The sequence below is a fragment of the Mastigoproctus giganteus genome, chromosome 8 (assembly GCF_048544385.1).
Source record: "Mastigoproctus giganteus isolate SK-2022 chromosome 8, ASM4854438v1, whole genome shotgun sequence".
Lineage (NCBI taxonomy): Eukaryota > Metazoa > Arthropoda > Arachnida > Uropygi > Thelyphonidae > Mastigoproctus > Mastigoproctus giganteus.
This window is the reverse complement of record NC_143582.1, coordinates 79219108-79233015: the sequence shown is the minus strand read 5'-3', so window position 1 is coordinate 79233015 and position 13908 is coordinate 79219108. Positions and strand designations below refer to the sequence as shown.

At 38.4% G+C, this 13908-nt stretch overlaps 1 protein-coding gene across 5 annotated transcripts in view; it reads left to right on the top strand.

Annotated features, from left to right (window-relative positions):
• LOC150081658 (protein pangolin, isoforms A/H/I/S-like) overlaps positions 1 to 13908 on the top strand; it is a 558802-nt gene that overhangs the window by 72283 nt on the left and 472611 nt on the right. For all 5 annotated transcript variants that reach the window (XM_090379518.1, XM_090379517.1, XM_090379519.1 and 2 more), the window contains one exon: positions 2682 to 2776. In XM_090379518.1, coding sequence (XP_090235644.1) covers positions 2682 to 2776 — 95 coding nt within the window. The remainder of the gene's footprint in view (positions 1 to 2681; positions 2777 to 13908) is intronic.

Below are 13908 nucleotides of genomic sequence, written 5' to 3'. Positions count from 1 at the left end.
CATCTGTGTTACTGATGCTCCGTTCGAGAAGAGGCCGCAGCCAAGTTGTGATCCGTGGTGCCTAATGGACTACGAACATCTGTGTTAAAATCACTGAGGAAAATTACCTCACTGTTAGGACAGTTTAATTAGAAGAAGTCGACGTTCAGAGAGAGAGAGAGAGAGAGAGAGAGAGAGAGAAGCTACATTATATTAACTATGCTCTTGTTTGTACGCCGGCACGACCGAACATTTTCCAATCTGGTCGGAAGAGTTTACAATAACTCATAAATACAATCGTTAATTCGCAGTCACAGGCTTGAACCACGGTCCACTCAAAGAGCGTGTGCTACTACACACACACACACACTCTCTCTCTCTCTCTCTCTCTCTCTCTCTCTCTCTCTCTCCCCCCCCCTGACCACTTGGCTACGTCTTATGTAAAACTAGAAAAGTGTGTATGTACACACTTCTCGGATTCTTTCCAGTTGCAAACAGGAGTAGACTAGCTGACTGGATTCCTGATAGAGCGTTTCTAGTCTGCATGCGTGCAGTCCAGTGGAGTGTCTAACGGCTGGACTGCAAACATTTTTTAAAGCCGTATCTTCGAAATATTAGGAATATTGGATCTCGGCATGATGCCCGTCATAACCTTAAATGCGAAATTAAAACTGCATAACGGAAGAGATACCGGCGCTTTGTTCTGGAGACCAAGCATGGTTTTCTTTTCGCTACTTTTTTAGTGGAAATGGGCATCACTTTACTGAATATTGGTGAACGAAAAAACGTTTTAGTCGTTTTAGCATTCCTTTACTATTTATGTTGAAGCAACAGCCTGTACTTTGTAGGAAGGAGCTTGAACAAAAAACAATTTGAATGCAGATGTTCATGAATCGCTGTACAACGTAGTTGATGAATGGACTGATGCACTGAATGGATTAAAGTATTCTGATGGAAATTAACAAAATTTGGATGATTTGTGTATGCCTAGTGTTCTGGGCTCAATAGAAGGTTGCTTGTTGTAGTAGGGTTTTAGGAGTATCAGGGACTAAGACCATATTGCTCCGTGTATATTGTCTGTAAATTGCGTGTGTTTTGAGGTCGACTTTCTGTTTGCTGTACGAAAAACCCAAGTTTCTGGGAGAAAAACCATAACAACCTCGCCTGAGACCGACTAACTCAGCCGCGCTGTGAAAAAGACTCATAATTCCTCCCGTCATCGTCACAATTTGAACTCAGGTCATTTCCATCCGGTGTGGGGAGGACGACGATCCTACCAACTGTGCTACCCACGAGGGCTAGAAGGTTGCACAATGTTTTTAGACCTCTTAGAAAATACTACATTGAATCTTGGCATGAACGTATGAAAATGGCTATCAGGACACGTCAGAGGGCCAAGGACTGTCCTTAGCACTATGTTAATAAGAATTTCAGTGGGGCGTTTTAATATTAGTTGTAGGGTATTTCACTCCTTACCAGTGGACTTGATAAATTAAATTTATGTACTGAGTGACGAGAATAATTCTACCATCTCCTTTTGCCTGGTGTTATAGGAGCTCTGTCATTCTTCTGTGCGGTGCGGAAGTTACACGTCAACCACTGCTTATGTTGGTTTATTTACACCGTGGTGGTTGCTTGTAGTCTGCTGTAGCCGAGTGGTCAAGCAAGAGTGCAGTGGCATACGCTTTCAGTTGACCATGGTTCAAGCTCAGCGATCGCTAAATACGGTTAATGTTTATATTCTTGCTAAAATGGCTAATTTTAAAATCTGCTGAACTGTGGTCATACCGGCGTATACACAAATTTTGTGTTAAAAATACTTTGCCTAGTACACAAAACTTAACGGAGTTAAGTTTGTGTACTAGGCAAAGTAACTTTAACACACGATATACCCAGGGATGTTAACAGTCCCACAGCGAAAAAAGTTGTCGCAGAACGACTGGACTTTGCCAAAATCCAATCTAACGCACTTCACTCATAAGTCGGATCTGAGTATCACTGAGTATTCACAAAGTGGGACCTGAATATTAAGCCTGAGCTATCATCGCTGGCCTCCGATGCTAAATAAATCCCCTGACTGCTAAATAAGGTCGATCTGCCAACCCGCACTGGACCAGCGTGGCAGATTATGGTCTATTTCTCTCAACATGAATTGTTGAGGAGGCTTCCATCCAGCAGTGGATTGATAATGGCTGCTGCTTATCATTGCGAGAAGAATGTTTACACGGACCTCTGGGAAAATAATTTATTTTTTAAACTTTCAGCTAACCTCTGGGAAAAAAGATTAGTCAAGACAAATTCGGACTATGGTGAGATCAGAGACAGTTGTCTTAATTCACAGTTATTATAATTGTCGATTAGCCGATTCCCAGTAAAGTTTTTCATTTAAAAAAAAAAAAAAAAAAAGGCTTCTGAAATCATCCTGTGCAGATGATGCTATATAAATATAGTATGTTTCGTTTCATGGAAATAATAACCGCATGAAACTTCTCCCCACCCGGAAGATAATGAACAGACAACTAGAAGAATTAGATGTAGATATAAAATTTCGCATTACATAGGAATGTGTAATGTAACGAAAATATTTGTTAATAACTAATTTTCTTGTGTGTGTATTATATAACGTACAATTTAAAATATTGTCATAAAATATGGTATTTTTTGTTCATTATTAAATTTGTTTTTGGTATTGTTAATATTAGGAAAACTGTTTGATCCTCTCAGTCACACCGCAACCATGGGATATGTAGTGTCTCCTTATCCTCATCCAAATGGTACCCTGGGACCTGTCACAATGGTAAGCACTTTTCTAATTTTCTCTTATCATATTCTTTCAGCATCTCTGGCTTTGCCTTTTTCGTTTGCTGCATTTATAAATTAATATGCATTTCTTTAATGAGTTAATGGAACGAATTTTGGAATTTATGAATTTGATATTCAGTTGTTATAGGAACCTTAAAGAGGAACCCATTATCATCCTATGCTTTTTTTATTTTCCATTGTCATCGGAATTATTTGTCTTAAGTCATGCCGCTTATGTTTTATAGATACCAGGTGTAATCAGAAGAATTGAACTAATATTTCGGAAACGATGGATCTCCTTCAAAGTAGTTTTCTTTGACACTGTATACACCGACTCCAATGCTTTTACAATTTCAGGAAGAATTCCCGATAGGCTCTTCATTTTTGTAATTGCTAATAGTTCCTCTGTCGAGTTCTAAATAATTCCTTCAGTCTTTGCAGATCTGTAACCTTTTAAAGTGGTTTTAAGATTGGCGGTGGGGGAACATCACGGGAAGCTAAATTCAGTGAGCATGGCGGATGGGGCTCACAGTGATGAAATGCTTTGCAAGAAATTCTTGAATGGAAAGGGCTGAGTGTGCGGGAGCGTTGCCATGATGCAAGCACCAATTCTCTCAAATCACTTTTCTGCGGTTTTCTGGGAACTACATCACGAAATTGCCGCGATATAGTATTCTTGGTTCACCGTTTGACCATGCTGGACAAATTCAGAATGAACAGTGTCCTGTGAATCAAAAAATACGACAGGCATGGTCTTCATATGTGATCGAGATTGTCTTTCTTTTCTGGACCTTGGAAAAAACGATGTTTTCCATTGACGAAGATCCTGCCATGCGAGAAGTCGTCGGTCTCTGTGATCACTGGGGGTGTGAGGCACAAACTTGACTGAAATACGTCGCATTCCCAGATCTTGAGTTATATTATAACTCTTTGATATTTCTTATGACGTGTCCCATAAGAAATATCAAACTTTGTGGAGAGCTAAATATTGATCTCTCCTGATAAGATAACAAACAGGAGCGACTGAATCATCTCTTCCTGAATTGAAGAACGGCCAAAGAGAAGATCACCTTCGACGGACAAGCGACCCTCTTTAAACTCTGCAAACCACTGAAAAGTCTTCGAACAACACGTATTACCTTCTGTGAAAGCTGTTTTTACATATCGTGGGTTTCTGTTACGTTTTTCCCTAATATGAAAGAATGATGCAAAATCGCTGTACGGTAAAATCAGTCATTTTAAAATGCGGCGAAACACATAAAACGCCTCCTGTTCAGCGAGCGCTAATTGAGCTGACTACAGTTAAATGGGTGATTCGCGTGTTACTATGTTTAGATGAGTCACCGAACATGTTGCCGCAAGTCGCAACTCTGCGCGACTCCACAATTTCATGTTACAAAGCTAATCCCCGAACTTTTTGATCACACCCCGTATATTTGCTTATATTTAGTGAGCTCTCTCGCTTACACATGTATCTTTAAATCTCTCTCTCTCTCTCAGCTTATCATTTCAATGTCAACTTTCTGTTTCTTCTATTTTTCGTATATTTTATAAGTGCTAAGTTTTTTATACTGTTCAACCTAGTTATATTTAAATTTTAATAATGTATTTGATTTTATGTTAGCGCCCCTTACCTTTGCTTAAGGCTGCTTTGGAAATTCCTCTGGTCAAATTCAATTGCTAATGCGGCTAACTGATCTGTAGCACCGAGTTTTGACTTTCTTAACTGACCTGTTTTAAATGGTTAGCAGTTCAATTTTGGCATACTTTTACTGTTTGTGTTCCTGTGAAAAAAGTGACTGGTAGTGATGATATTTTTCCATATAGCACAGAATGTAATTAAAAAAACTCCAAATTTCAGAACTGCAATAGTTATGACCAAAAAATTGCCATATTTTTTGATCTGAGAGTACTTTTGGTAGGTATAAAAAACTATCAGAAATCACGAGCATTCTTTGTAGGGACGCTGTAGATGGGAACTTGTCCATTCGTTTCTCATTGTAGTTGATTAATAATACTTGTTATTAGTTGCCTCAAAAACCATCTGAGGTCAGATATAGTGTGCTTAATGAGTTCTGCTATTAATTGTAAGAGGTATGTGTGTGTGTGTGTGTGTGTGTGTGTGTGTGTGTGTGTGTGTGTGTGTGTGTGTGTGTGTGTGTGTGTGTGTGGACATGTGTTTTTGTAATGGGCAGCACCTAGAACGTCAGTTCATCTCCGCCTCGTATCTCTGTGAAGAACAGTACCACTATAGAAGGGCCAGAAATAAGTAGTGTATGTTTGTGTGTATTATGTGTGTGTTCTGTTGTTGTGTCTGACCGCTTGGCTACCCAGAATCATCAGTCACCTGGACAGATGATTCTGGGTACTCGTCCACACCACGGGAAGGTGGGCCAGTCTCAATGGAGCTCGCACTGTCTCAATTCGAGACTCTGACCCATCTGATGTTGGCCAAAGATGGGCCAGATTCCTCTGGGGGTCCACTTCAGAGGAGAGAGAAAAAAAAATTGTAAGAGGTAAATGTTTTTTAGCCAATCTGTCATAGTAACTGTAAAATCAGTTACTATGACAGATTGGCATTGATAGACGTGCATCCTGGAACTCGCAGTATCGATAAGCGGTGTTTATTTAGTTAAAATAGTATTGGATGAGACACTATCATTCAAAAAATGTAAAATACCATTACAGACATACGTACGTGCCATCTCTGATGTATATTATTAAATTTATTTAGCAGATCATCGTATCCGGAATGGGGGAGTGCACACATGACATCCGTATACCTTCCAAAATAAGTTTTAAAAGTTTACTTTTTTAATTTTGTTATTTTTAAATTACATGACACAGAATGATATTATTTGTAAGCCAATTTTAGTTCGTACTTAGGACTATATTTACATAGTTTTAATCTGTTCATAAGCTACCCATATGTATATCGTCTCTCACTATCTGAAAAGAATGCTTGTCGATTGTTTTTAACTAGCATTCGTGTTTGAATCCTTAGTTAAATTTTCTGGTTATTAACTAGATGACGAAAAACAAATACTCTGGCGCATTTAATGTTTTAATTGCTCTGACTTTCGCCTAAATGTTGGAGGCCTTTTGTTCGATATACTGTTGCATCCTCGCGATTGACATCTTGTACTTGCAAGCCTAATTTAAAAAATTAAAATTATTATTTTAACGTCGTCGGAGCTTCTCACGCATTATCTATATTTTGTATTTATCTGCAGAAGTGTGTATCCACCAGACAAGTTGAAAAATACTAAGTGTTTTGTGTGGAAAACATTTATTAAACTTTTTTGCAGTGATTGAAAAACACGTTAGAAATTTTTCCGGTGATATACAGGAAGCGAACCAGATCTTTCCAAACGTGTAGCAGACGACAATGCATCGTGCCGACTATGCCGCAATGTGGGGGAGAGCACATACTTATTCTGATAAGTATTCAGAATAAATTAAATGATGCTGATATCTAAAAAGAAAATTGCTTATTTTGGATAGGCTGAACAAGCTCCACAATTACTAGTCTGTCGTAATCACGCTTATCAGTGATATATGGAACAAAAGGCCTCTTGTCACTCATCTGGGTTCGAATCCAGTGGATGAAGAAAAATTTTCTAGATCCCGCGGATCTAGAAAAGTTGAGCAGATGGGCTGAGAGGTGGCAATTAATAAATGTAAAGTACTACATATGGGAAGCAGTAACCACAGAGTAACGTATTAACTGTGTGGTACTACACTGACAGTGGTAGAAAATGAAAAGGGCCTGGGGGTAATTGTGCAGGCAGATATGAAGTTTTCTGAGCAGTGCAGACGGTCTGCAAGAGTAGGTCATAGGGTCTTCTCAATTATATGCAGGAATTTTTCTAGCAGGGACGAGGAGGTGATTATCCCCTTGTATAAGGCAATGGTCAGGCCACACCTTGAGTACTGTATACAGGTCTGGAGGCCTCATTTTAAGAAGGATGTAGAGCTGCTGGAATGAGTACAGAGAAGGGCAACAAGATTAGTGAATGGAACAAAGGGTTGCTCTTTAGAAGAAAAGCTTAAGTTTTGCAAATTAAAGTGTCTGGAGACGAGGCACATGCGATCACACCTCAATCAGGCACATCTGATTGAGGTGTATAAAGCCTTGAATGGTTTGAGCATGCTCAATACTGATGGCATTCTTCCTCTTGCTCAGAATAATCGCCTGAAAGGGCATAAATTTAAATTGAGGAAAGACAGTTGTAGGATAGATGTGCGGAAGTTTGCCTTTAGCCAGCGGGTGGTTGATTGCTGGAACAACCTCCCATTTGTCGGTCGTTGTAGGGGAGTGGATGGGTGAAATGAGAAGGGTGCTTCTTTTTTTTTTTTTTTTTTTTTTTTTTTGGCTGATGCTATATAAGCTTGCTTTCTTGCATCATGTGTCTTTGTTAATGCTAATGAATGGAGCAATTTCTGAAGTTCTCTTCAATTGAGGCTGTAGTTAGCCGATATAAGGCGGAGGGAGTAGGATTTCTCCTATGAGTTATTCAGGGTTTTTCAGCTCGCCACATGAAAATCGGCCCGTGAACAAACACTTCTACAGATAGCTTTCACACATATGGATTTTGGTTACGCCCAAGGACTGTTAAAATAATAATTAATTATTAGTATTAGCTTGCGAACTCTGATCTTAAGTATACAGTTTAATATTATTTTTTCCCACTGAGCAAGCTGCTGTCAAACCAACTATCCAGGACTTAAAATATATAGTCAAACTGGATAAGTTACGCTGATAATAATAAATGTGGCCGGACAAACATTTATTTCTTTAAACATAACCACAATGCTGGCAGTTCGAATTTGCAGCATGCCAAAACAGCGATTCGCGCTTTAAAAGAAAGACTCTTAGGGGCCTCTATTTGCACTATAAAGAATAACCCATCATCAAAGCATCCGTAGCCTCATTCTCACTACCAATATCCATAGATAATGCTGGTCATAGCTCCAGCCTGCAACAGGGTATGCATATTCCGAGTTTCAGATCTCGATACCAAACTCGTGTCCTTATTTCGGAATCTGGTCTGTTCCCGTAAGGGCTGTCTGGTTTCATTCGTCAAGTTATACGAAACAATTAAATTTTTTACAGGGCAGGGTTGTCAGCCCTGCGCTAAACCTGGAGGACCAGGGTATCTTTTTTCGTCTGTCACTTCATCTTCGACCTGTCCGGTTTGAATGGCCCCACCACCACATCAAGGATTAAGAAAACTTAAAACTCTAAACGGATTAAGTTTATGCTGATGCCATCATTATGCTTTCTCAAATGCTGATGCAATCGTTATGCTTCTCAAATGACACACACACAAGAAGACATATATTTAAAAAAAAAAGATGATTGCAGAACAGATATAGGGAAATTTGCATTCAGCCAAAGAGTAATCGATTGTTGTAATAAACTTCTACCTAATATTGTGAAAGTGAGTAGTTTTGAATAAATGTATGAGTTTTGCTTTCTTGGATCATGGTGCTGATACTAACTTAAATTTTGGCATTGGATTTTACAGTAACATAACTGTTAGTTGTATTGCTGTATACACACAATGTTGCTAGTGTTCGATATAGGTACCATTGTGTTGAGGATGTTACTTTTATTTTTCGTTTTAAACGTTTTAATGAATAAACCAAGACCTCTTTTAAATGCACACGCATTTCGGAATTAGTCCAACAGCCGTTTCATCTACGCGAAAGTGTACAAAGAAAGAGTCCTCGTTCTGGCAGTTTCAGCACGAGGTCTGTTATCATAGTGGTGGGGTTTGGAGAGGTGGTAAATGAAGGTTATCCTAATTGCTGTCGTCATGTTCCTCTCGGAAGCGGAGCAGGCGGCACAGTTCGTTTTCCTGCGCGAAGCAGGGAATCGTTATCAATTAATCAGCCAATTATGCCGGCCTGGATCACCATTCCAGAAAGCCGCATGTTGTGTGAAGGCTCTTTTTATTAACCAGAAGGAGCTAGCAACATAAAACATCACCAGATGTAAAAAAAAATCTGGTGCATATTCTTGATAAACTAGTATCCACTGACATGAAGGAGTAGTTACGTGACTTCTACAGAAGCCAAAATCTCTTATACATTATGAAAAGCATTCTTGTATATATGTTTGTTCACATCAGTTTTGCATTTACAAAGATAAATCATATATAATTCGAAAAGTCTCAACCAGGCATCGAGTTTATAACATTAAATTCCAGTTAGTGAGTAATTTTTAAATACAAAATTAAGTAATTTATCGATTAACATTGGAAGCCTGGGAATGATATCGTTCCCAGGCTTCCAATGTTAATCGACATCAAACGCACTGTCACCACTGCAAAAATGTTCACAGGCGCGATAAAATCCGAACGCCTGGGATATCCATGGTAACCCCCTCTTCCGGAATTCTTGACGACCTACCAGACGTTTATTATGAAACACAACCCTTTTAAATAGTGTACTAAAACATGAGGCACTCCTGCAGCTTGGAATTCGCTTGCAGAAGGTACTCACTGAAAAGAAATACCGTAGTATGCTTGAGTCGATCAGCATCAGTATTGGATAGATCGTGCTAATTTCGAAGTATAAATAGTGCAGTATCCATGTTATGGAATGACATCATTTGATGTTGAATTCAACTCAACTTCGTTGCCACATTTTTTGATCCCGTTATAACGATGTAAATATTTTTCTGTTTTACTTTAGTATATATAATAATAATAATAATAATAATAATAATAATAATAATAATAATAATACGATTCTTTATTAACATAAATAGTGATTCATTACACAGAAAGCCAAAGGAATCTTATAATACGTTGTTTATACAAGTGATTTTTTGATTAGAAAAAAAAAATTGTAATAAATAAATAAAAAACAAAAATAATAATCAAAATGTAAAAATGAAGTAGTAATTACAGCGAAAAAGGACTACAAGTTGAGCAGAACATGAAACATCGGCTAACTAAGACCTGCACTTACATAACTGTCCTTTACAAACAGAAAGACAGGCCAAGATGCCATCGTGAAATGCCTTGTCGATAGAACGCAGGTCGATGTCGATGTTGAGCGAGTTGAGAGTGTCCAGAGTCACATTTGGGAAGTGTGTCTTGAAATTCTGTAACCTCTGGAGCCTTGAGTACAAGGGGGGGGGGGATACTGCGGAGATATCTACCTGGCAAACGCCAAACCGTGTTCCAGATGTTGATGTGATCATGCTTAGCTGAGCATAGATGAAGGAATGCCTTTATTTTTAGCACATGGGGACTGTGGGCGTGTATTTCAGGTTGGAGCAGGGTGCAGATTTAGATGTCGTGTAGATCTGGTGCGACCACAAGTTGGCCCACTTCAGCACCCAGAAATCGAGGTCCCATAGTTTCCTGAGGCTGGTAGGTGGTGCCGCCGACCAAACTTCCACGGCACAGAAGCGCACACTACAGAAGTAAGTTGCAAGGAATTTCCTGATTATTTGCTTATTGTGCGTTTTGCATAGATCTATTTTCATTCCCAGAAGGCTCTCAGGGCTTTGGAATACTGAGCTTGGATTTGTTTTTTTTTAGGTGAGGTTGGCATCAAGGATTACTCCTAGGAATTTGGCACTGTTTTTGGGAGTCAGAACATTTCCTGCCAATTCCAGACGTAGAGAAGATGCAGTATCAGCAGAAGTTATCCGACTTGGCCTAAAGATAAGATAGTTTGACTTCTCTGGATTAACTGACAGGCCAAAAAATTTGACATACTCACAGAATGTATTTAGGTAGCTGTTTACAGATTCAGAGGAGGTTTGTCTTTCTTGTGAGTCACCAACACGGCTTTTTGCATGACAAGTAGCATACAATATCATCAGCATACGATAGGAACGCTGAAAATTGATCCATTAGTGGAACGAATATTGATGAAAATAGCAAGGCTAGGAGAGAACCACCTTGTGGAATCCCTATATTGACGCTTTTAGAGACTGTAATGCCATTGCCTGTGAAGTGAAGCATTCTCCTAGATAAGAGATTATTGAGGATCTCGAGCATATTTCCGGATATTCCATAGAATCTTTCAAGTAAGGCAAGAAGAGGCGTGATTTGGACTGGGTCGAAAGCAGATTTCATGTCCAGAAAAACGGTGTGAAGATCTTCGTTGACATTCCAGGCGTGAAGTATTTTCTGTGATAAGGACTATAGGCAGGTTACAGTAGATCTATTAGGCATGGCATAATGGGTATGTTCGGGCCTATGCGCAACGATTGCGAGTGCTACATCATTATAGATGCACTTCTCGAGGCATTTCAGGAAGGCAGAGGTAAATTGGTATTGACCTGAAGTCAGCCGGTGTTTTCGCATGTGGCTTCTTCGCATTATTAATCGAATTTATCATGCTTATGTAATTGTAACACTCCTGGCTATGGTCTCTACCATATTAAAATATAATGTATAACGATATATAGTATATCGTTATCTTAATATTTTTAAATATTGTTCAATCTTGTTTTACTCATTAGTTTTATATTAATCGCATTTATGAAACGTACCGAAATTTAATACTCCTAACCATGTTGCCCCGAGAGGAATATTGTTTCTGGTACTGTACTGTACTGTGTACAACCTGTTACGGCGCCTCCGTAGCCAGGTGGGCAGGAGCAGCAGTGCGTAGCACACGCTCTTGATTAGACTGGGGTTCAAGCCCGTCACCACCAAATACGGAGAATGCGGAAAAGTCAGGGATTGACCACCGCATATCCCGGAGCAATATGGCCTTAGTTGCTAATGCTCCTAAAAACCAAAAAACAACAACAACCTGTTACCTTTCTTAGCAACAAAAGGCTCCAGAATGTCAGTTTAACTCCACCTGGCAAATTTTAAGAGTTAATACCAATTGTGAGTTTGGTATTTTTAAAAAAAAAAAAAAAATCCGTATGCACGATAGTACTAAATCTTACCCACGCCGGGTTAGGTTAACTTGTACACAATGTAGTTATAATTTCTGTATGGGTTGTCCCCCAGTATAAACAGAAAAGCTATATGTTTATTTAGGATTTTGACACTAGTAATTTATAGAAGAGAAGAATTCAAAGTTTTTTAGTTAAAAATGAACAAATAAAACGTTTTAAGATAGGTAAGAAATATGTAAATTAGTGCGTAATACTTGTTAATAAATAGTTGTGTATGTATTGCTGTTCCAAAGATAAATAACATATTGCCTTTTTTAAGCAATAGTTTGTTTTTTTTTTAATCAACTACTGACCGGATTACAGCCTGCGTGCTTCTAGTTATTTAAACAACAATCTTAAATGAAATAGAAACTTCTTTATAAAGATAACCCGCCTCTGAGAGGTAAGTTATCTTTTGTAAAGATTTTTCCCCCATTTATAATCAACTACCATAAATCTTTCAAAGGAATACTGTACTTGTGTATATACTCCACGCTACCAAAATAAGAGATGGTAGGATAAAGAATAATGGGACACCCTGTGATTGGAGGAAAGTGCACAGATGTGGAAATCAACGTTGCAGGTAATTCACACTTGTTTGCAGGGGGAACGAGTAAACGGACTTTCGGAGAGGAGTGCGATGGTTGGCTGTCATATTGGACAGATGTTATTCGTGCTATTGGGCAGTCATTAAACATTCCCAAAGTTGGCTGTTGGCGACGTGCTCAGAAAATGGACATCTGAAGAATAACACGATGAAGAAGCGACCAGGTGAGCCAAGAATCCTACCGACAGGAGCCGATTAATCCTGCGCTGGTAATGGCATTACCCCACCTGCCGATGGAGACGCTTGGCGCTTGCTTTGGAGATACAAGGAGCCGCAGGTAATCCTGTAAGCTCTTCATCAACTCGCTGGGCACTACATATCATGAATTTTTATAGAAGAGCTGCAGTTCTGCTATAGAAATTCATGGTATTCAAGTAACAAATGCCTGAATGAGCTATTATATCGAAATTTATGTCGTTTCATTGTTTTGTGATTTTTTTTTTTTTTCTCGCATAAACTTCTTTTACCTTATTACCTTACTTTTAAAGCATCTTTTGTACCTCACCAGCATGGGACAGACAACAGCCTATCCACCCTATGAAATGATACCTAATGCCAACTCTAAGAAGACAATTACTTGGTTTAAAAATAAGAATCCTCTCGCACAGTATCGATTTAAGGAACTGAATAATGGCACCTGAAATAAAACACGTTTCATTAGCTTAATTTAGCTTAAACATTAGCTTAATTTGAACTTCATGAAATGCGGAAGAAACATTCATATGAAAAATGATATTATTTTGTAGCCAGTCATAATATGCTGATAGAGAAGATTTGAGCAGAAAGAACCTTCAGCACTACGCCTTCAAAATAATTGGGAAAATTGTTGGGGTTTGTCGTTGAAAATGTGTTATAGTGGCCTTGAAAGCTTCCCAGGCTGTTACTGGATTATAATTGAGAAGCGTTATCAGCTGAATGAAAAGGAAGAGAATTTATTAAAAAATTAGTGGTTCAACAAATCTCGAATATGTATAATATATCCACTCGGAAAGGTCAGATGCTTCTGGAATATCAGTACGATTGACTGAAAATACTCTGAATGGTGCCTTTATTCGATCCGACAGTTGCGCTGTACCAAAATAATAGTACGGCTTGATGGAGGTTGTACAGTTTCTGGAGAAGAGTTTTTATGTGAAATGATACCCAAGATGTATTGGAAACCATCTATAATATATCTACAGTATAGTATGTACAGGGTATTCGGGAAGTCACTATATACCTATATAATGACTTTCCGAACCTCTGTACATACACAATACTGCAATATGGTTGTATATTTTTTTAGTAAATATAGAGTCATATAAATATATACTGTATTTACTAAAAATATAAATTTACCTTATAAATTTCCAAATTTTAATTTTGCTATTTATAATTTTTATAACAATGTGACATTATAAGAGAGGTGTTCAAAACGTTTTGTCAGACACATACTCTAAATTTAGGTACAAAGGTAGAAATATGAAAATAATAATAGGAGATAGTCTTAGTCTGTACAAAATTTCAGCCATAAAACTTATTCTGTTTCTTTTTGGCAGGTGCGATTCTGACAATCAAGCCGAATATGGAAAAATTTGAGCAGCGAGCGTTCTCTTTTGTT